This window comes from Tupaia chinensis, unplaced genomic scaffold (assembly GCF_000334495.1).
Source record: "Tupaia chinensis unplaced genomic scaffold, TupChi_1.0 Scaffold143921_1, whole genome shotgun sequence".
Taxonomy (NCBI): Eukaryota; Metazoa; Chordata; class Mammalia; order Scandentia; family Tupaiidae; genus Tupaia; species Tupaia belangeri.
Window position 1 is genome coordinate 66,311 of NW_006203772.1, and position 23,929 is coordinate 90,239.

Genomic DNA, 23,929 nt, shown 5'->3' on the forward strand with positions numbered 1-23,929 from the left:
GCCGTCCCCGGCCTGCGGCTGCGGCTGCTGCAGGCGTCAGAGCTGGAGACGCGCGTGCAGGCCGCGCGCCTGCTGGAGCAGATCCTGGTGGCTGAGAACAGGTGAGGGCGCCGGGCTGCGGGGACCGCGCCGCCCAGTGTGGGGTAGCGAGGGAGGCTGAGTGCCTGGGTCTCCCGTGGGCCTGACATTGTGCCTTTGCCGGCCTCACTTCACTACACCCCTGTACTACACCTCTGTCAGCGATCAGCTGTCCGTTTACTGATGGGGAAACCCAGGCTCAGGAAAGCTAAATGACTTGAAGCATCACAGTGGATTAATGGTGCAGCCAGGATTCACTCCCAGGGTGAGTGAGGGGAGGAGGGGAGACAAGGAGAGAAGAACTGGAGTCGTGGGACAGGAGCCGGTCCCTGTCCTATAGATGAAGATGGCATCCTCTTGACTCTGCCCTTCTAAACCCACGCCCTGCTGGCAGGCCTGGGTGCCCTTCTATGATACTTCTCTCTTCTCCCAGCCCCCTCCCCCTGGGAAGCAAACACATGCTCAGAGAAAGGGGCGGAGACCAGACATGAGCTCACTCTGTGGCTGCTGGTGGGGAACAGAAAGTGTTCTGCTGGCATGAATGGGTGGTGGAAGAGGGAGCAGGTGCAGAGCTGGCAAGGGCTGGACGGAGTCAGTGTTCTCGCCCCTTCCCCACATATCACCCCACAGTAAGTGGGGTCCGAGGTCTGCCTCTTGGAACCACCTGGAGTATGAAGACCCTTAAAGACTGACCTCCCCTCCCCTCTGATGCCAGAGCAGACCAGGCTGCCACAGCCCCGTCTCACACTAATTCTCAGGCTCCTCGGGCTTAGATGGGTTTTGGAAGAGTCACTTTGAACTCATGGAGCTCTCACAAGTGTGATGGAGTTGGTTAGGGATAGATCCCTTGTCATCTTCTAAAAAGGAAAAACCACCTTGTGACTGGTGGAAATGATATAACCATCCAAAATGCACGAATGGGGCTCTGGCACAGAGGAGTGTGCTGCTCAAGAGAAGTCAGATCCTCCTTGTGACTTTGGTTTGAATCTCCACCCGGTTGGCAATAAAACATGCTGGGCATGTGCACAGGTGCCCAGGACTTGACAGCCTGAGGGGCTGGAGGAAGGGTATCGCTGTATGACCATACCCTGTGAAGGGCGCTCGCCTCCCCCGCCGTGTGTGTGTGCACGCACTATTACGGATAAAGAAAAAAGTGCACGAATGAAGCAATTTAGGTTGCGATATCCAGTTAGGGTTATGCTCCTTCAGCACGTCATGAACCTCCCATTTAACAGCAGGTGTCCTGCTGAGGATGGGCTGTGTGCATCTGAAGGGCTAGCCAATGGAGAGGGTGTTCACTGGTGTGGTGGTGCCCAGGTCAGCAAGTGTCCCCTGGAGCCTTGAAGCGTGGGGTGGGACACTACCAGCTAGATCCTCTGGAGAGCTAGTGGGACCAGCACTGGGGGAAGGCGAAGGCTGCAGGATGCAAGTGATACTATAATTTTTCAAGGTTGAAAATGACAATCCTCGGGACCAGCAGATGGTGTAATGTAATGGTTATATCGCTGGACTCCCACGTAATCGACCGTGGTTCAAGTCCTGGACCTAGTGGCTAAAAACTCACGCCAGGTGCTCGTGCGTGCATGCCCAAAATCCCGAGAGAAAGGATTGTGATGTGGCCACCTCCCCTGGAGGGTGATTTCTTTCTTTCTGTCTCTGTCTCTCTGGCAAGTGCACGCTCCCTATAGCAAAAATGACCCCCCCCCAAAAAAAAAAAGAAAAAGAAAAAGAAAATGACAATCCTCACCAGGTTCAAAGTTACTGAGAGAGGAGTCACTAACCAGTGTCCCTGTTCCCAAGAAACAATATACAGACGCCTGTGTCGCTTCAGGACCAAGGACAGAGCACAGCACGCCAAGTCTGGATCAAAATCCTCCTGAAGAAAGGCAGGGTCTGGGGCGGGCAGGTGGCTGTGGTTAAGGGAGCTGGACTCCCACATTGCAGATTGTGGTTCAAGTCCTGGACATGGTAGATTGCTTTCTCGTGCTCTCTCTCTGTCTCTCTCGGGCCGAATTAAATACATACATAAAGTTAAGTAAAATAATTCTTAAAAAAATATTTAAAAGAAAGAAAGGCAGGAGCAACTGCTGTTTCAGCTGCCCAGTGGATGGTTAGGACCCACCTGCTCCTTTAAGGTGGACTGCAGAGACACTGTGTGGTCAGCTCAGCAAGGCTGCACTGGCCTTATGGCATGTTATGGACTCGGCTGCATCTTGCAGTGGACCTGGGTCACAGGCACTGTGTCACAGTGGTGCCCGTTGGGCAAGGACTCCATGGCTGGGCTGCTTAGACTTGGGGATGGGATCACCTGGGAAGACATCATTTGTCAGTAAGTCTCCACCTCTGCCTGAAGTCCTGCCTCCTCTGATGGCTCCCCGGCTCTCTCCATTGGACCTGACTTCCCAACAGCTGCCACAGTGAGCTTCCTAAAACCCATCACTCCTTCCTGAAGCTTTCCCACGGCTCTGCGTTTGCTATCAGAGCAGAAAAGCAGAAAATGCCTTGTGATGGCTCAGAAAGCCCCAGGACTGATCTTTCCCCCAACTCTCCCCTGAACCTTTAGCCTCAGCCACCCGGAAGAGTGGGCAACTCCCCAAGTGCACCAGCTCTCTGGCACCTCAAAGTCTCTTTATATATCTATGTCTGGAATGCAGTCTCCCCTTCTCCACATGACTAAAGCCCCCACCAGCCTTTTGCTCCAACCCCATAGACAACCATTCTGTGTGTGTGTGTGTGTAGTTTGTTTAATTTGCCAGAGGGCATGTATACTTGCCAGAGAGAGATGGAGAGAGAGAAAGAGAAAGTGAGAATATGCTCCCCCCTCTTGGGGGATGATTGTGCCACAATCTCTTCTCCTCCAGTCTTCTCTAAGGATTCTGGGCATACATGCACACATGCCTGGTATGTTTTTCAAGGCACCAGGTCTGGGACTCCAACCATGCAGTCGTCCATGTGGATGCAGCCACCCCACCCATGCCACTGGCTGGTCCCAATATATACGTATATATATTTAAGTTTATTCATTTATTTCTTCAGAGAGAGAGGCACACCCCCTAGTAGGGTCTTCCCACTGCATTCCCTCCTGGTCTTGGCTGGCTCAGGTCACGGGCAGGTGCCTGCCTTTCCTGGGCTGCTGCTGCATGACCCCCAGTCCCAGTGTATTCAATGTGCTGCTTCCTCCCTGTGTTCTGGCAAAATCTTTATTCTCGCCTTGTATGCTTGTATTGTTATTATTATTATTATTATTTTTGCTATAGGGCACATGCACTTGCCAGAAAGACAGAGAAAGAGAGACAGAAAGCAAGAAATCACCCCCCAGGGGGGATGGTCATGCCACAATCCCTTTTTCTCCATTCTCTTCTTGGGATCTTGGGCATGCACACACACATGTCATGCATGAGTTTAAGCCACCGGGTCCAGGACTCGAACCGCAGTCGACTACATGGTGGTTCAGCGACATAGCCATTACACTAACTGCTGGTCCCGTCTGCTTGTATTTTAATGTACACAAATGATTTTGTGTTCTACAGCACATTGTTTCTTTTTCCCACTCAATGTGAGGATTCTTTTCTTCTGATTTTTGTCATAGGGCATGTGCGCTCACTGGAGAGAGACAGAGAGAGTGAGAGGGAAAGTGAGAAATCACCCCCCAAAGGAGATGGCTACACCACAATCCCTTCTCCTCCTGGGATTTTGGGCACACACGCAGACATGCTCTGCATGAATTTCAAGCTGCCAGGTCTGAGACTCAAACGATGGTAGGCCATGTGGGAGTCCAGTGCCTGAACCAGAGTGGGCACTGCCCTGCGTCACCTCTTCTCCCCCAGGCTTGGCATCAAATGCCTCCCTTCCTCACACCATAAACAGCACAGTAGTGATGAGCATCTTGTACACGTGCCCTCGTCAGTCTGTGTGACAGTGTGTCTGGGAGAGGTTGCCTGCTCCCCACCCACGCGCTAGGACGCTCCCAGCCCTACACCCTGCCCATCCTCTATACTATCCAGCTGCTGATTTCGCTCTTCTAATAGGTGTCACGTGAGAGCTGTTGCTCTAATTTTATTTCTCTGAATACTAATGAGTTAGAGCATCTCTTTAGTTGCTTGTTGGATTTCCTCTTTTGTTAACTGCCTGTTTACGTCGTTGGTCCATGTTCTATTGGATTTACTTCCTTTTTTCTTGTTGATTTGAATAGTGACTTATATATTCTATACATGAATCCCGGGTTGATTTTACGTTTTTCCTTGTTGGTTTTGGACACTGGGATATCTTTGGCCTCCTTCCTGTTCCTCCAGCAGGCCAGCTCATCAGCCCCTGAGGCCTTGTCCTGCTCTCGCTGCTTCTCTCTGAATCTGCAGGCGGGGCTTTCTCAGCGTTCGGCTCTCACACAGCACCTCCTCAGACACAGCTCTCCACCAGGCGCACTCCGTGATGTCATTCAGTTTTGTTGTCATTGTGACCATATCGCTACGATCGTGCTCAGTCACTGTTTGCTCACCCATTGTCTCCATATTAGCTGACTCGCTCCAGTCAGTCTTAGCCCCTGCTTAACCTCAGCCCCTAGTGCAGTGCCTGACACACAGTAGGCCCTCAACAAACATGTGTTGAATGAAGGAATACAAATGCCCAGTCATGGAGCATGGAGTGAGGAAAGGTCAAAGGTAAGGCTAAAGTGGTGTACTTCAAGCACCAAGTTTACATCATTGAGCTGCCAGCACTTACCATGGATGATCTCATCGGTCCTGATAACATCCCTGTGATACAGGTATTCTTAGTTTCCTAGTTAGAAATTGAGGAAACTGAGGCAGAGATAAAGGAAGGTGCCCAAGGTCCCACAGTTAGAAAATGACAGAGAGGAGGGACCAGCACTTAGTGTAATGGCTATGTCGCTGAACTCCCATGTAGTAGACGATGGTTCGGGTCCCAGACCCGGTGGCTTATTAAACTCACGCCCGGTGCATGTGCGTGCATGCCCAAGATCCGGAGAGGAGAATGGAGAAGGCATTGCAGCGTGGCCATTCTCCCTGTAGGGGTGATTTCTCGCTTTCTGTCTCTCTGTCTCTCTCTGTCTTTCTGGCGAGCGCACACGCCTTATAGGAAAAAAAACTCGAAACAAAACAAAACAAACAAAAAAAAAAAAAAAAATAGGAAAAGAAAATGGCAGAGCAGAAACCAGGACCCAAGAAGTCTGCTCCCTAGCCGGGTTCTCAGGGGTTTCTCGTGCTTCTCAGGGGGAGGAGTTAGGGGAAGACGTGGCGGTACCAGGAAGGGAGCACCCTTATGATCAGAAAAGTCTGACCCTTAGGGGAAGGAGTTGAGGGTGGGAGGAAGGGAAGATAAAGCTCTCCTCTGGCACTAGGGAGACCTAGAGATGGTAAGTGACCAGGCCCCTAGCGGGCAAGCCCAGCTCCCCTAGGCCTCGGCAACGCCACCGTCCCGTCCCCTTCCACTTTCTCCCGGTAGGGACCGCGTGGCACGCATCGGGCTAGGTGTGATCCTGAACCTGGCGAAGGAGCGCGAACCCGTGGAGCTGGCGCGGAGCGTGGCAGGCATTCTGGAGCACATGTTCAAGCACTCGGAGGAGACGTGCCAGCGGCTGGTGGCGGCGGGCGGCCTGGATGCGGTGCTGTACTGGTGCCGCCGCACGGACCCGCCGCTGCTGCGCCACTGCGCGCTGGGGCCGGCCTGCTGCGCCACTGCGCGCTGGCGCTGGCCAACTGCGCGCTCCACGGGGGCCAGGCGGCGCAGCGGCGCATGGTGGAGAAGCGCGCCGCCGAGTGGCTCTTCCCGCTCGCCTTCTCCAAGGAGGACGAACTGCTGAGACTGCACGCCTGCCTCGCGGTAGCAGTGTTGGCCACCAACAAGGAGGTGGAGCGCGAAGTGGAGCGCTCGGGCACGCTGGCGCTCGTGGAGCCGCTCGTGGCCTCGCTGGACCCTGGCCGATTCGCCCGCTGCCTGGTGGACGCCAGCGACACAAGCCAGGGCCGCGGGCCAGACGACCTGCAGCGCCTCGTGCCGCTGCTCGACTCATCGCGCTTGGAGGCGCAGTGCATCGGGGCGTTTTACCTCTGCGCAGAGGCTGCCATCAAGAGCCTACAAGGCAAGACCAAGGTGGGTAAGGGGTGGGGTAGGATGGGTCAGGGGTTAGAGAGCGTCTGGGAGGGCTTCCCAGAGGAAGTGACACTCAACGGAGGCCTGAAATACTCATAAGAACTGGGTAAAACAAGACAGAAGGATGAGGGACTAGTCGTTCTGGCCTTGAAGGCAAGACTCAAAGTTTGGGCTTGTTCTTTGAAGACAAGAGGAAGACATTGAGAGGGTTTTTTTTTGGTTTTTGTTTTTTGTTTTTGGCAAGAAACAGCTTGTGTTTGACAAAGTTACCCTGGCTGCTTTGTGGAAAGTCGGGTGGTAAGGGTTTAGTCGGAGGCAAGGAGTCCGAATAGGAGGCTATGACTTGGGGAGGTGGAGGAGGATGGCGATGGTGGAGGCAGGAGTCAGCAGCGGCAGAGAGAAGCAGGAGGATTCAAGAGGCGTTCACGAGATGGAATTAGGACTTGGTGGCTGCGCGGAGAGAAGGGAGCACGGGGTGACTCCTAGCCAGGGGTCATGGCGACACAGTGAGTAAGGCAGCCGTGGGCCCGCCGCGCCCTCTCCTCATCCCCTCCCTAGGTGTTCAGCGACATTGGCGCCATCCAGAGCCTGAAGCGCATTGTCTCCTACTCCTCCAATGGCACCACGTCGGCGCTGGCCAAGCGCGCGCTGCGCCTGCTAGGCGAGGAGGTGCCGCGGCCCATCTTGCCCTGCGTGGCCAGTTGGAAGGAGGCTGAGGTCCAGACCTGGCTGCAGCAGATCGGCTTCTCCCAGTACTGCGAGAACTTCCGGGTAGAGCTGCAGGGGCGTCTCCCTGGGTCCCAGCGGCCGCTTGGGGGCGCCCTGTATACAGAGGCTACTGCGCGTCCCAGCCTGCACGCCTGGGGCGCTAGGGTGAACTAGCGGGAGGGTGCAAGCCTGTACTCAGCCGCCCTTGGGGTCACTCGGCTGTAATCTGGGTCCTGTTCGCCGTCTCCACCGCTGGAAGAGGGGAGCCCTTCCTCACACCTGATCCCTCCTCCAGGAGCAGCAGGTGGACGGCGACCTGCTTCTGAGGCTCACGGAGGAGGAACTTAAGACCGACCTCGGCATGAAATCAGGCATCACCCGCAAGAGGTATGGAGCATCCTGCACTCCCCGCCCCACCCCCGTCAGGACTTCAGCATCTTCTCCTTGGGGTGCAGGTTTTTTAGGGAGCTCACGGAACTCAAGACCTTCGCCAACTATGCCACGTGCGACCGCAGCAACCTGGCAGACTGGCTAGGCAGCCTGGACCGCCGCTTCCGCCAGTACACCTACGGCCTGGTCAGCTGCGGCTTGGACCGCTCGCTGCTGCACCGCGTGTCTGAGCAGCAGCTCCTGGAGGACTGCGGCGTCCGCCTGGGGGTTCACCGCGTGCGCATCCTCACCGCAGCCAGAGGTCAGCCGGCCCACTGGGACTGACGCCCCAACCCAGCCCCGGTGGGTGAGGGGATCCACAGAGCCTCACCTGAGTACAGACGGGGCACTAAGGATGTGAAGGATACGTTGTGCTTTTCCCATTAAGACCTTCCTAGTCCAGGAGGGTGGGAGGCTGGATATCAAGCAGTAATAAATAACAGATAAGCCCTGCTGGGATCACGTCCAGGACACAAGAGGGAGCCAAAGGGGAGTATCCTGTCACCTAGGTCCCAGCTTCAGAGAGGATGCCTGACCACACCTCAAGAGATGTATTGTGGAGAGAAAGTGTGGGTGATGGCAAGAAGAGGGTAGTGATGGGGTATCCCCCTACCCCAGTACAGGGACAGCATATGAAGTCTACAGGTAGGTCAGAGCATGGAGGGTGCGTACACAGGCTACTGGTGGAATACCCAGGCTTGCTGACCAGCCAAAGCTTACGAAGTATCAGTGCTGGAGGACCAGGCCTGTGGTCTAGAGGTTAAGGGAGCCAGAGCTCACATGGCCAACCCCAGAGTTTGAATCCCCTTCCCATATATGGGGTGTTGGGACCAGCAGTTAGTGTAATGGCTATGTCGCTGGACTCCCACGTAGTCGACCGCAGTTCGAGTCCTGGACCCGGTGGCTTAAACTCATGCTGGGCACATGTGCGTGTGTGCCCAAGATCCTGAGAGGAGAATGGAGGAGAAGGGATTGCAGCGTGGCCATCCTCCCTGGGGGGGTGATTTCTCGCTTTCTGTCTCTCTGTCTCTCTCTGTCTGGCGAGCGCACGTGCCTTATAGCAAAAACCTCTCCAAAAAAAAAAATGTATGGGGTGTGTGTATGTGCGGTCCAAATCTTGACAGGTTGGAGAAGGGATTGAAGCCATGCCCCCACTTAGTGTGTGTGTGTGTGTGTGCATGTGTGTGGGGGTGCTTTTTCCCTCTTCTTCTCTGTATCTCTCTCTGGCAAGTGCACATGCCCTCTGGCAAGTTAAAAAATAATATGGGTTCTAGAGATGCTTGAGAATGGATTCTTGTGGTCTAGCAACCTTTATATTCATCAAGTTATTTTGATTTACTGTTTTAATTTACTACTTAGTTAATATTTATTGTCAACTACTATATACCAAGTACTGTATTAAGTTTTTAAGATATTATTTCCTTAATCTCAACATCTATGCCATGCAGTGGGTGTTAATTTTTTCTTTTTAAATCAACTTTAGGGCCCGGCTGGTGGTGTGGTGGTTAAGGTGCTAAACTCTCACATGGCCAACCATGGTTTGAGTCCCAGACCTGTCTGATTGCCTTCTCACTCTCCCTCTCTCTTGCTCTGTCTCACTCTCCCTCACTCTCCCTCTCCCTCTCTCTTCTTTCTGGTCAAATTGAAGAATATTAATCAATTAATTAAATTAAATTAATAATTCTTTTTTAAAAAAAGTAAAATTTGCTTTTGGCCAGAACCGCCATCTTCCAGTAATTAACCAAAATGACGGGGAAAGAGGAGAGGCACCTGATATATGTTCTCTAGGCCTTTTAGAAAACATGGAATGGTTCCTTTGGCAACATACATGGGAATCTACAAGGAAGGTGATATTGTAGACATCAGGGAATCAGTACTGTTCAAAAAGGAATGCCCCCAAATGTTACCATGGCAAAACTGGAAGAGTCTACCATGCTGTTGGCATCGTTGTGAACAAACAAGTTAACGGCAAGATTCTTGCCAAGAGAATGAATGTGCGTATTGAGCATATTGAGCATTCTAAGAGCAGAGATAGCTTCCTAAAATGTGTGAAGGAAAATGACCAGAAAAAGAAACAAGCCAAAGAGAAAGGAACCTGGGTTCAACTAAAGCACCAGCCTGCTCCCCCCAGAGAAGCACACTCTGTGAGAACCAATGGAAAGGAGCCTGAGCTTCTGGAACCTATTCCCTATGAATTCATGGCTTGATGGATGTTAAAAATAAACTAATCTATGGTCTATATAAAAATAAATAAATATACTTTAAGAACTTTTTTTTTAATTGCCAGAGGGTGTGTGCTCTTGCCAGAGAGAGAGAGACAGAGAGAGAGAAAGAAGCGAACACCCTGCAAAGAGGCATGGTCACCCCACAGTGCTTCTCTTCTGTTTCTCGGTCTTACCAGGATTTGGGCCTGCCTGCACATGCGCCCAGTGTTCTTTTTCAAGCCAGGGATTTAGGATTTCAACATGATCCAGCTCCCCTAATCACTAAGCTCTAGGACTGGGCCTAAAAACTGTTTAAAGAATGGGAACCAGCAGTTAGTGTAATGGCTATGTCGCTGGACTCCCACGTAGTTGACCGCGTTTACGTCCCGGACCCGGTGGCTTAAAACTCACGCCAGGCGCATGTGCATGTGTGCCCAAGATCCCGAGAGGAGAATGGAGGAGAAGGGATTGCGGTGTGACCATCCCCCCTGGGGGGTGATTTCTCGCTTTCTGTCTCTATGTCTCTCTCTGTCTGTCTGGCGAGCGCACGCGCCCTATAGCAAAAAAATCTCTCAAAAAAAAAAAAACTGTTAAAAGAATAAAAAGAGGGGCCAACAGGTAGTGTGATAGTTAAGCACTGGACTCTCCCACATGGTCAACCACAGTTCAAATCCTGGACCTAGTGGCCTGCTTTCTCACTTTCTCTCGTTCTCTCTTTGTCTCTCTCTGGTCAGTTACTCTCTGTACTAAGCAGTCATCCTTTGTGTGTGCATGGTAAAATCCTGGATCCTTGGCGATCCTTAGAGCCACTCGATACTTTTGCCCTGATTTCTCAATTTCAGCTATTACAGAGTCAGTCATACAAGGGATGCACTTGGCATTTAGACAGTCCATCGCCGACTGCACTGAGTCCAGTTCGGCTTTAATGGAAAAGTTGATAAAGTTGGATCAACCAGGATGTGTAAGGGGGACCCAGCTGTGTATTATATTGAAAGAATAAGCAGGAAGGGTGTTGGGGGACGTCTCTTTCCTTCAGCATGCTAGGATCTTTCTTTTCTTTCTTTCTAGGTTTTAATCTATCCTTTTCTTTAAGCCTCTGGTCTATGAGACTAAGCATTTGCTCCATGGTCACATTCTTCCTATTTTCCTTTGTTTCCCCATGCTAACACCACACTCTTGTTCCTTCTGGAATCCTGGCCTGAGTTTTAAGCCACCGTGACTCGAACCATGGTCAACTACATTCATTACACCATCTGCTGTTCCCATGTTGTTATTATTATTTTTTAATATATGTATTTTTTAGATCCATGGTTGAGTCCACAGATGCAGAGGGCCAATTGTACTTTTCTGAGGTTATAACAGATTGGAACTTGAGCCCGCTTTTCCGCTTTGTAAGCAGACAGGTGTTGTCTGACCGTGTTAGGATGATTTTCCGTGTCCGCCACTTCGTCACCGAGTGCATACTACGCTTCTACGTGGGGGAAGGGACTGAGCGCTGGCGCATTCTTTCGCTTCAACCAAAGCATGTCTGCTTTTATTATTTTTACACTGCAGTTCTCGATAAAACTCCAAGATTTCATTTCTAATTTTTTTAATTGCCAGAAGTCATGTATACCTGCCAGAGACTGAAAGAGAATGAGAGAGAGAGAGAGAGAGAGAGAAAGCACCCTCCCCATGAGGCATCGTCACACCACAATCCTTTTTTCTTCTTTTTTCCATCCCATCAGCATCCTGGGCACAAGCCTACACACACTCCGTGTGATTTTCAAGTTACTGGGGCTGGGATTCGCACTGATTGGCCATGTGGGGTATGACTCCCAGTGAACGGCACATAACCACTGCACTACAGGCCCAGCCCTGAGACGTGAGTTTTAAAAACAGGAGGCTCCTAGGGCAAAAATAGCTTATAAAAATTAGCTTCTGTCAGCAGTGGGAGCCAAGCACATTTAAAAAAAATTCTTTGGAGAAAGATTATTGCTATAGGGCATGTGCACTCATCAGAGAGCAAGGCGAAAGTAAGAAATCACCCCCCGGGGCGATGGCCACATCGCAGTCCCTTCTCCTCCATCCTCAAGAGGAGTCTTGAGATTTGGGGCATGCATGCTCATATACCCAGCATGAGTCTCAAGCTGCCAGGTCTGGGACTCAAACTGCAATCAGCTGTGTGGGAGTCCAACACCTTAACCACTACACCACCTGCTGGCCCCAAGCACAGTTCTTAAATGAGAGCAATGACACGCTCAGATTTGGACTTTAGAAAAAGACCTCTGGTAGCTGAGGCGAATGGTTAGACTAGGCAATGCTAGTTAGGTTAGGGAGACCACTAAAGGAGGTGGGAGTTGGGGGCCTGGATATGGGGGGAGGCCTGGAACTGAGTCCAGGATGTTGAGTAAATAGAACCCACAGAGCCTGCTCCCCAGCTCTGAGCACTGACTGGCAGCTCCAGGAGAGCAGGATTTTGTCATTTTGTTCATTGCTGCAGCCCAAGCATCAAGGATGCTGTCTGGCACATAGTAAGTCCTCAGTGAATATTGAATGAGTGGCTATAGTGGAGGCTGATACCTACGTTTCTGGCTTGAGGGGTTGGGATGTGTTGTTTGGAGTGCCTGAAGCCAGCTGGCTGTAGGTCTGCATTCTGGAGCGAGAGCAGGGCTGGAAGTGCTTGTCAATGTCCCTAAAACACAGTGCCTGCCCCTGGAGAGGGGCTCTCCCACAGTTATGGCCTTTCTTCCTGTAGGCCTCACCTTGCCACTTCAGTGATCCTTTATGAAATTTATATTTATGTCCTCCACGCATGAGAGAGACAGAATCTTGGGTCCAAGACCCACTCCCATCCTCAGCCAGTCCTGGACCACAGAGTCCCCAGATAAAAACCCAGACCTTCCCCACGTGGGTCAGTCTCACAGAGCATTGAGTTTTACCACTGCCACCGTCCAGTCCCCTGTGACAGTGTGGGACAATCTGCCCTGTATAGGCTGGGCTGAGAGGGCTGAGTCCCCAAGGGATGCAGTGGTTCGTGTGAGTGATGGGTAGGGGCCGTCCTCACTGTGTCATCTCTCCTCTGTCCCAGAAATGCTCCACTCCCCACTTCCCTGCACCAGCTGCAAGCCCAGTGGGGACACTCCGGATGTCTTCATCAGCTACCGCCGGAACTCAGGCTCCCAACTGGCCAGGTGAGGAGGAGCAGGCAGGCAGGCTGGGCCTTGGGGTGAGGCCATGGCAATGACACAGCACCTCTTTGCAGCCTCCTGAAGGTGCACCTGCAGCTGCACGGCTTCAGTGTCTTCATTGATGTGGAGAAGCTGGAAGCAGGCAAGTTCGAGGACAAGCTCATCCAGAGTGTCATGGGTGCCCGCAACTTCGTGCTGGTGCTGTCAGCTGGGGCACTGGACAAGTGCATGCAGGACCATGACTGCAAGGACTGGGTGCACAAGGTAGGTGCTAGCAGGTCTCTGCAGTCCCAGCCTTGGCCTGTGGGCCCAGAGACGGGGTCCACCTCCCGTTCCTTCTTGTGTATACATCCTCGTAACACTTACTCCTCAAGCCTCCCTGGCTCAGCTGGGAGCCAAGAACCATAGTTCTGGGGGCCAGAAGGCTGCATAGCGGTTAGGGTGCTGGACTCCCACATGGGAGACTGCAGTTTGCTTTCTCACATTCTCTCTCTCTCTTTCTGTGTCTCTCTTTTTGTCCTGTAGCAAATTTAAAAATAGTAATAATGACAATGAATAAAATTAGGTAAATAATTCCTAAAAAACGAAAAAGAAGAACCATGGTTCTGACCGTAGCAGAATGTTAGCAAGCTACTTTCTAAGCCTGTTTTTCTTCTCTACCAAATGGGGATATCTTATCTGTCTTACTCGCCTTGTGGAATTGTGCCAGTTAGAGAGGGGTGAAAATTCTCTGAGAAATAGATACCATGAAGCACGGGGGAGCATAGCAACAGACAGAATGGAATCGTTAAGACACACTATGCAGATGGTGTAGTGGTTATGTTGCTGGACTCTCACATGGCCAACCACAGTTTGAGTCCCAGAGCTGGTGGCTTTAAATTCAAGAGTCAGTTATGGGGCCCCTGCCCTGATAACCTTAATTCTAATTTCTTTCCAATGACCTCACTTTTCAACACCAAAGTTGGATTAAGTTTTCACACCCTTAATCCCATCACAACTAAATTCTAGCACATAAAATTTGGGGATCATTAAAACCATAGCATCGGGAGGTCGGCAGGTGGCATGGTGGTTAAGAGTATTGGAGTCCCGGGACCAGCAGTTAGCGTAATGGCTATGTCGCTGAACTCCCATGTAGTCGACCGTGGTTCGCGTCCTGGATCTGGCGGCCTAAACTCACGCTGTGCGCGTGTGTGTGCGTGCCCAGCATCCCAAGAGGAAAATGGAGGAGAAGGGATTGCGGCGTGGCCATCCCTCCTGGGGGGGGGGTGATTTCTTGCTTTCTGTCTCTCTGTCTCTCTCTGTCTGCCTGGCGAGCGCACGTGTCCTACAGTGAAAACCTCTCCAAAAAAAGAAGAAAAAAGAATATTGGAGTCCCACAGGACCAACCGCGGTTTGAGTCCCAGACCTGGCGGCTTATTTTCTCACTTTCCCTCTCTCTCTCTTTCACTTTCTTCCTCTCAAGTCAATTTAAAATAAATAAATTAGGGGCCTGCAGTTGGCACAATGGCTATGTCGCTGGACTCCCATGTAGTCAACCGTGGTTCGAGTCTCAGACCTGGTGGCTTAAACGCACCCGGCATGTGTGCGTGTGTGTCCAATATCCCGAGAGGAGAATGGAGGAGAAGGGATTGTGGCATGGCCATCCCCCTGGGGGAGTGATTTCTCACTTTTTGTCTCACTCTGTCTGTCTGGCAAGCATATGCACCCTATAGCAAAAATCCCTCTCTAAAGAAAAACAAAAAAACCCATAGCATCCCACACCTGGCCCACAAAATTCATATATTCACTCTTTTTTCCTTCCCTCCTTCTTTTCTTCCTTCCTTCCTTTCTTTTCCTTTGCTATAGGGCCCATGCACTCACCAGAGATAGACAGAGACAGAGAGAGAAACTGAGAAAGCATCTCAGGGAGAATGGCCACGTCACAGTCCCTTCTCCGTTTGCTCTCAGGATTTTGGGCACCCGTGCTCGTGCACCCAGTGTGTCTGCCAAGCCACAGAGTCTGAGACTTGAGTGGTGCAGTCAGCTGGATCCATGAGGGGCCCAGCCCCTCTGACCACACTTCCAGCTGTTCCTGGATTTTTTCTCATACACATCATCCCAGTAGTCCCAAAAGTTAATTCATTCCAGCACCAACTCAAAAGTCCAAGTCAAGGGACCAGCAGTTAGCATAATGGCTATGTCGCTGGACTCCCATGTAGTCAACCATGGTTCGAGTCCCGGACCCAGTGGCTTAAAACGCACCAGGCACGTGTGCGTGTGTGCCGAGGATCCTGAGAGGAGAATGGAGGAGAAGGGATTGCGGCGTGGCCATCCCCCCTGGGGGTGATTTCTTGCTTTCTGTCTCTCTGTCTCTCTCTGTCTGTCTGGTGAGCGTGCGCGCCCTACGGCAAAAACCTCTCAAAAAAAAAAAAAATCCAAGTCAAAAGTCTCATCTGAGACTCAGGGCAAACTTGTCACATTTGAGCCTTTGAAACCAAAACAAGTTACATGCTCCCAAATATAATGGTAAAAAAGGCATGGGTAGAAATCCGATTCCACAGGGACCAGCAGATGGCATAATCGCTACGTCGCTAGACTCCCATATAGTCGACTGCAGTTTGAGTCCCGGACCCGGCGGCTTAAACTCATGCCAGGTGCTTGTGCGTGTGTGCCCAAGATCCTGAGAGGAGAATGAAGGAGAACGGATTGTGGTGTGGCCATCCCCCTTGGGGAGTGATTTCTTGCTTTCTGTCTCTCTGTCTCTCTGTCTCTCTCTCTCTCTGGTGAGCACACACGCCCTATAGGAAAAAACTCTCCAAAAAAAAGAAAAGAAAAAGAAAGAAATCCCCATTCCACAAAGAGAAAGGTGTAATAGGATCTATGTACATCTGAAACCCAGAAGGCAGACATTTAATCTTCAGATTCCAGAATAATCTTTCTTTCCATGTGTCACATTCTGGATGCGTTAGTGTTGGATCACTATGTCCACAGCCTTACCCCCATGACTTTACTAGACTCAGTCCATGTTTCAGCTCTCTCAGTTCGGAGTCTCCAACTTGCACTTCTCCCAGGCTGGCACTATACTGTTAGCACTATCGTTCCGGGATCTCAAGGGCAATCCTACTCCTGTGACTCCACTAGGCATTGCTCTGGTGGAACACTCTGTGGCAGCTCTGACCCACTTCTACTTGGCATTGCCCTGGTGGTGAAGGGGGGGAGGGGGGCTCTCCAGTGGGTCTGCCTCTGGGTCAAGTAGTTACCTAGGTCCCGGGTTGTCTGAGACATTCTTTGAGCTCTAGATGGAAACTTCCATGCCTCCATAGCTCTTGAATTCTGTGAACCTGAAGAGTTACCTTGACATGCATGCCACCATCTGCTGCTTGTACATTCTAGAGTAGATTTCATAATAGTGGGTTGAGCTGTAACTAAGGTAGCTTGAAACACAGCCAGGGCTAAGAAATTATTTATCAGAGAAGCCGGCAGGTGGTGCAGTGGTTAAAGGCGCTGGGCTCCCACATGGCCAAATGCGGTTTGAGTCCCGGCCCTAGTGGCTTGCTTTCTCACTTTCTCTCTCTCTCAATCTGTCCCTCTCTAGTCAAATTAAAATAAATAAATAAATAGAGTTAAATAAGATAATTATTTTAAAAAGAGAGAGATTATTTATCAGAATGTGGGGAGTAGAGTCCTGAGGTGGATCAGAACTCAACCAGGAGCCCAATCAGGGCTAGTCCCCTGAAATCATGGTGCTTTCCTAGGCCTCTTACCTGAATCAGGAAAGGCAACCCCAAAGATCTCGGAAATGCTCTTGAGGTCTTTCTCACATTGCCTTCCTGCATTTCTTCTATCTTTGCTAATCTCTTTTGTAATTGATTGTTTTAGTTTTCTGTCCTGAAATGCTCCTTCATTCTTTACCACACGGTCAGTCTTGGATTTCCCCAATTTTCTGTTCTGCTTCCCTTTTCATTATAAGTTCTGTTTTTAAGTCATCTTTTTGCCCTTTCATTTCACTGTATGGTGCTAAGAGCAACCACACAGCTCTGTCTGTATCTTGCTTTGAAATGTCATCTGCCAGATTTTAGATTCAATATTCTACAAACCTTAGGGCTTTGGCACAATGCAGCCAAAGTCATTGCAATGATGTAGCATGATGACCTTTTCTCCAACGTGCAATAATATATTACTTTTTTTCTCTGAAACCTTCTTAGGGCAGCCTTTCCTGTCCATGTTTCTATCAGCATACTGGTCACCACTATTTAACTAGTCTCTAAGAAGTTCCAAACTTTCTCTAGCTTGTGCACTCTCCACAAGAGAGTTTGTGCACTCTTTGGAGAGAGACAGAGATACAGAGGGAGAGGGAAAAGAAGAGTGAGAAAGCACTCCCCGGCCAGGTGTGGTCACACCAGGGCATCCAGAATGTGGCACATGAAGGAAAAGTAATTCTGGAGTTCGGATGTGCATGGGACTGTTACTTCTCTCTCCTTACGTAATGGGAATTCCTGCCCATGCCTATGTCACCACTGAATTCTGGGAGCTTGTAATTTGTTTTGATTTCACAGGCTCAAAGGTGGTGAGTTTGCCAAGTCTCAGATGAGACTTTGAACTTGGACTTTTGAGTTGGTGCTGGAATGGTTTCTCCATCCTGTTGGTATTTGGGCCATGCATACATAGGCATTCAACTTTTTCAAGTTGCCCGGGGCTGGAATTTAAACTTCACAGTTGGCCTTGTGGGGTCCAGCTCCCTTAGACACCACACCACCAGGTCAGCCTTCTCATCTTCTGACTCTCCACCAGGGTCACTTTTAACGCATTATAGACTTTTTCTGTTACGCTCCTTCAAACTCTTCCAATCTCTGCTCGTTACCCAGTTTCAAAGCCACTTCAACATTTTTAGGTATCTTTCCGTGGAATATTGCTGTTATTCTGGGCAAGAATCCTACAAGAGAGGGACTATCAGTAACACTATTTTAGATATTAAAAATGGACTTTGAGACCTTTGTTGTAAGCAACAACCCTACTTCTCAGTGCTCTTCTGTTCTAGTTCATTCTGTTGCTAGTAACAGAAAATACTCGAGTCTGGGTCATTTCTAAAAATAGGGGTTGGGACCAGCAGTTAGCATAATGGCTATGTTGCTGGACTCCCAAGTAGTCGACCACGGTTCACGTTCGGGACCCGGTGGCTTAAACTCACCCCGGGCGCGTGTGCGTGCGTGCCCAAGATCCCGAGAGGAGAATGGAGGAGAACGGATTGCGGTGAAGGGAGGAGAACGGATCGCGGCGTGGCAATCCCCCCTGGGGGGGTGATTTCTCCCTTTCTGTCTCTCTGTCTCTCTCTGTCTGCCTGGTGAGCGCACGCACCCTATAGCAAAAACCTCTCCAAAAAAAAAAAAAAAGGTGTTTATTCAGCTCATGGTTTGGAGGGTCAAGGTCTAGAGGCCACGTCTGGTGAGAGTCTTTTGGCTACATCATAACATGGCAGAGGGGCCCTGTGCATGCATCTGTGTCCTTGTTTCTGGATTCATTCTCTCTCCTTGTAAACTCACCTGAAGTCAATATGGGGGTCCCGCCCTGATGACCTTCATCCTAATCGCCTCCCAAAGGCCCCACCTTTCAACAATATACTTGGATTACATTTTTACCTCCTTAATCTCTTCACAACCAAATCCCAACGCATGAATATGGGGGGGCACATTTAAACCATGGCAAAGCTATTATCCCTTTCCTTGCCAGCCCTTGACTGTGTGCAATGAACAGATTGTGACATCTCTGGTTCTGCACAATTCTGGATGAGACAGATGTCTAAGGACTCCCCAAGGGCCAAGATTCATCCACATGCTCTACAGAGAGGCAATAGGGCTTGCTGAGACAGTCCTGGACTCAGACTCTGAAGGCTTGAGTCAGAAGCCTGGCTATTTGGGAGGAAGTCCATTCCCCTCACTGGGCTTCCTTCTCTTCATCTGTAAAGTGGGGAGGTGCCCCAGAAAGCCAGAGTTAAAGTTATGCAGGTTCTTTACCTTGGAAGGCTGCGCTTCATGAGGATGCTTGACACCCACTGCTGTCCCGGCAGATGGGGTAAAGAGGGGAGGCAGGTGGAGTAGCAGGAGCCTTTGCCCTGGACCAGTTCCAAAGGCTCCGTCATCTCTCTTTGGTTGTTTTCAGTGCTTAATCGTCTCTGGTTTTAAAAATCCTTTCCCTGAAGCCACATTTACTGGGTAATCAATATGGAAACCACAAGTGAACTGCACTCAAGAAGGTGCATCCCTGTGGTCCCCTCTTGAAAGGAAAAACATTCAATAAGTACTTCTCAGAGCACCAGTAGTAATAAGTCATAGCCTCAGAACAACCTAGGGAGGTAAGTCCTGATTAGTCCCGCTTTAGGGGAGGAAATCATAGCATTTATCAAGCAGACACCACACGCTAATCACTTTCCATGGGATGTGGCCGTTATTCCGTGCAACAATCCTACAAGAGAAGGACTATCACTAACACTATTTTAGATATTAAAAACAGACTTTGAGACCTCTGACTCGGGTCACAGAGCCTGTGTCAGAGACTGGCCGTTGATCCGGATCTGATGATTCAGCATGCGCCCCTGACCGCCATGCTGTGCTTCTCCATCCGTTACATGGCAGCGAGGGCTGAGGCTGGGCAGGGCTGTGTGCAAGATCCTGAGCTAGGAGGGGAGTAAAAGCAGACATGGGCTCTGCCCTTTCCTGGCAGAGAAGACTTTTTCTTTAATTGCCAGAGGATGCGTGCACTCACTAGAAAGAGAGCACCCCTAAGTGGGGTGAGGTCACACTGCGATCCCTTTCCCTTCATTTCTCCATCCCATCAGGATTTGGGGCAAACACACATGTACCTGACGTGTTTTTCAAGCCACCAAGGGCCAGGATTCGAACCTTGGTCAACCATGTGGGAGCCAGCACCCTTAATCACTGTGGTACGGGGCTGGCCCAAGGAGACTGGATTTTATTCCAAGAGCCATATACAGTCTAAATTTTGAGTAGGGGGCGACATGATCGGATCTGTCAGCTCAGCATTTTGCAAAGGTTAAGTTGGCAAAAGGGCGACATGGCAAACAGATTAGAGGGGGGACAAGAGTGAGGAGGGACCTGGCGGGAGCTAGAAAGAACAGGTTTGAAGCAGGTGGTTGTGGGATGGAGGTAGAGGACAATGGTGGATTTGAGAATAAGTGAGAGCTGTGCTTGGCAGCGCTCATGATGGGGGATATGATAGTTTTCTTCTGACATTAAGTCTTTTGGTGTTTTCCCCGCTGACAAATTCTCCAATTCTTTTTTTTTTTTTTTTTGAGAGGTTTTTGCTATAGGGCGAGTGCGCTCGCCAGACGGACAGAGAGAGACAGAGAGAGACAGAGAGACAGAAAGCGAGAAATCACTCCCCAGGGGGGATGGTCACGCCGCAATCCCTTCTCCTCCATTCTCCTCTCGGGATCTTGGGCACGCACGCACACACGCCCGGCGTGAGTTCTAAGCCACCGGGTCTGGGACGCGAACTGCGGTTGACTACGTGGGAGTCCAGCGACATAGCCATTACGCTAACTGCTGGTTCCCAAGTTCTCCAATTCTGACAGTAACTGGGTATCCTGCACCTTAATTCGATACTGCAGTGTCAGATTCCATGGGTTTAAGAACTCAGTCCTGGGACCACCAGATGGAGTAATGATTATGTCGTTGGACTCCCCATGGCTGACTGTGGTTCAGGTCCTGAACCTGGAGGCTTAAAACTCACACTGGGCGTGTGTGCCCAAAATCCTGAGAGGAGAATGGAGGAGAAGGGATTGTGGTGTGACCATGCCCCCTGGGGAGTAACTTCTCATTTTCTTTCTTTTTTTTTTTTTTTTTTTTTGAGAGGTTTTTGCTATAAGGAGTGTGTGCTAGCTAAAAAGACAGAGCGAGACAGAGACAGAAAGTGAGAAATCACCCCCCTAGGGGGATGGCCATGCAGTAATCCCTTCTCCTCCATTCTCCTCTTGGGATCCTGGGCATGCACACACACTCCCAGCGTGAGTTTAAGCCACCGGGTTTGGGACTCGAACCACGGTCGACTTCATGCGAGTTCAGCAATGTAGCCATTACTCCATCTGCTGGTCCCTCACTTTCTGTCTCTATGTCTCCAACAAGTGCATGTACCCTATAGAAAAATCTCTCTTAAAAAAGAAAAGGAATTCAGTCCCACAAATTACCCTCACTGCAGATGCTGGTCCGAGGGCTGGGCCATGGGCTACTGCACTTCCGTCTGACTTGATTATAAATTTGGGGACTCCTGTGACCACCCCCCCAAGTTCAGGAATTCGATAGAATGACTCACAGCACTGCACTTACGGTCAGTAGTTTTTCATAAAGGACACAACTCAGGAATGGCTGGATGGAAGAGGGGCTCAGAGGGGCGGAGCACTGAGTGCCCGTGCTCTGGAGCACCACCTCCCGGCCCCGCGATGTCTTCACCACCCGGGAACTCGTCAGACTTCACGGCTTAGGGGCTTTTATAGGACTTTTTTTTTTTAAAAGAACTATTTTTATTTAACCTTATTTATTGTTATTATCATTATTATTTTCCAGTTTGATCAGAGAGAGACAGAGAGAGAGAGAGAGAGAAAGTGAGAAAGCAAGCCACCAGGTCCAAGACTTGAACTGTGGTCGGCTATGTGAGAGTCCAGCACCTTTAACCACCAGGCCACTTGCCAGCCCCTTATAGGGCTTTTATTACATAGGCACAATTGATTAAATCACCGGCCATTGGTGGTTGCACTCGATCTCTCTGGAGGTTGTGGAGTGGGGCTGAAAGTTCTGACCCACCATGTCTCGGTCTTTCTGGTGACCAGCCCATTTCTGAAGCTAAGGCCACCACCCCCACCCCCGGCTAGGAGTCTAGTCCATAGCATACAAAAGACACTTGCCACTCAGGATCTAATGAAGGTTTTAGGATGTCTGTGCCAGGAGCCCCAGCATCAAATGTGTGTGTGCATGCGCACATATATACTTATATATTTTATATCATCTATTTTATATAATATATACTTATACAGGTATTTATATTTATATTTTAATTTTTAAATTTTATTTCTTCCATGTGAAAGAGAGAGAGACAGACAGACAGACAACCCCCACAGGGTCCTCTTGTTACTCTCCACCTCCAGCTTCAGCCAGCCGAGATCATGGGGATAGTTCAGGGAGGTCTCTGGACCTAAACCGGGAACCTTCCCACAGGGGTCAGCCTCATAGAGCATTGTGTTACCCGTGTGCCAAAGTCCAGCCCCTGTTTACTTCTTTCATGAGACAGAGACAGAGAGACACCCTCGAGACACAGGTACCCTTGAGGGAGTCTTGCCACTTTGTGATCCTCCTTTCAGCCTCTCATCCAGCCAGAACTGTGGGCGTATTGTGCGCTGTGTTCAGGTTCACCTGGATCCAAACCCGGGGCTTCCCATATGGCTCCAGTATCGCGCAGCAGAACCCTACAGCCTGTGCTTCCACAGCTGGGCCCCAGACAGTTCTTTTTTGTTATATGCAGAGGGTACGGGAGAAGTCAGGACCAGTGCTCTGTCCTGGGTCCAGCCTTGGCTAGTGACCCTCCCAGCACCTACCTGGCCCCAGGGTCCCCAGAAGCCTTTCCTCTTCCCCTCTCTTCTTTCTCCAGGAGATTGTGACCGCCTTAAGCTGTGGCAAGAACATTGTGCCGGTGATTGACGGCTTCGAGTGGCCTGAGCCCCAGGCCCTGCCAGAGGACATGCAGGCTGTGCTTACCTTCAATGGCATCAAGTGAGCTGGGGCCCTGGGTGCAGAGCTCTGTGGGGGCAGGACAGATCATGCCACAGGCAGCAGGGGCAGCACAGGTCCCCGGCCAGCAGTACCTCTGCCCAGCCCTCTGATCCATATGGTGTCTGTGCCCACAGGTGGTCCCACGAGTACCAGGAGGCCACCATTGAGAAGATCATCCGCTTCCTACAGGGCCGCTCCTCCCGGGACTCATCTGCAGGCTCTGACACCAGTTTGGAGGGTGCCGCACCCATGGGCTCCACCTAGCCAGCCTCAGTTCCCAAGCCCTGCTGTGACTCCCATTCCATTGTCTCCTGCTCAGTCCTGGAGACACCGGAGCTGGTGGTAGGGCTTTGCCGCAGCGGTCAGGGTGGTTGCTGCACCCTCTCCCTTCTCCTTCCCTGATGGCAGCCAGCGTAAGCAGGGTAGAGCCAGGCAGTCTCTGACAGGAATAGGGTGACATGCTGGCCCTCTCAGCCTGAGCACCATAGTCCTGGGGCCTAGACCCTGGAAGAGCCAGGACTGAGTGTGTGGCCATGGTTTCCTGCCCAGACTGTGCTGACCCCTGGGTTCTCCACTTCTGCTGCCCTGTGGCCTTGCCCTGTAGCCACCCAGTGCCCTTAGCCAGCCTGGCAAGGTCCCAGTCTCTGCCCAGCCTCCTTTGGGGCTGCCTCTTTTGCTACATCCTGAGTCTGGGTTAGGCCAAGCGGCCCTCACTCTGGCTGGTCTGTAACCATAGCCAGCCTTGCTGTACTTGCTGGTGGGCAAGGCAGGGGCCTCCTCCTTGTGCCTGGGCCTGGGCCTGGGCCTGGGCAGTGGAGGCCATGTCTCAAAGCCCACCCTTCCCCATGCTGTGGTGCTGCGCCTCAGGTTCCTGCCTGGCCTGGTCCAGCTGGCCTTGCCGGGGCCCACCCAGTGCTGCCTACCCACCTGCACAGAGAGGAGGGGGACCCAGACACCCCCGTGGCAACATCAGCAGCCCTGGCAGAACCTGCAGCTCTGTGGGAAGAGGGGAGGTCCTGGGGAAAGGCAAGCACAGTTTCTCCTGCACTAATGTGCATTCAAATCACCCGGGGAATCCTGGAAAATCCATGCAGTGGGCCCGCAGGTAGCGTGGAGCTTAAGGCAGCTGGATCCCATGTGGCCAATTGTGTGGTTCAAGTCCTGGACTCAGTAGCTTGAACAATGCCAGGCGTGCATGCATGCCTAAAATCCCAAGAGGAGAATGGAAAAGGGATTGTGGCATGTCCATCCCCCTTAGGGGGACGTTTTCTCATTTTCCCTCTTTCTCTCTCTCTCTCTCTTTCTCTCCAGTGAGCACACATGACTGTTAGCAAAAAAAAAAAAAAAAATTCAATGAATATCTTGGGTGCAGCCCAAGATTCTGCATTTCTTTTTACTTTCTTTAAAAAGAATTATTTTAGGGACCAGCAGTTAGCGTAATGGCTATGTCGCTGGACTCCCATGTAGTCGACTGTGG

The 23,929-nt window shown here is 50.9% G+C and overlaps 1 protein-coding gene across 1 annotated transcript in view; it reads left to right on the forward strand.

Moving 5' to 3' along the window:
* The window catches only part of SARM1 (sterile alpha and TIR motif containing 1), a 24,645-nt gene extending 978 nt beyond the window's left edge, over window positions 1–23,667 (forward strand). The window contains 10 exon segments of the mRNA XM_006165437.3: window positions 18–101; window positions 5,539–5,728; window positions 5,731–6,186; window positions 6,745–6,957; window positions 7,190–7,281; window positions 7,350–7,585; window positions 12,598–12,700; window positions 12,772–12,961; window positions 22,331–22,452; window positions 22,587–23,667. Of these exon segments, the coding sequence (XP_006165499.1) occupies window positions 18–101; window positions 5,539–5,728; window positions 5,731–6,186; window positions 6,745–6,957; window positions 7,190–7,281; window positions 7,350–7,585; window positions 12,598–12,700; window positions 12,772–12,961; window positions 22,331–22,452; window positions 22,587–22,716 (1,816 nt within the window). The 3' untranslated portion in view covers window positions 22,717–23,667.
* The last annotated feature ends 262 nt before the right edge of the window (window positions 23,668–23,929 follow it).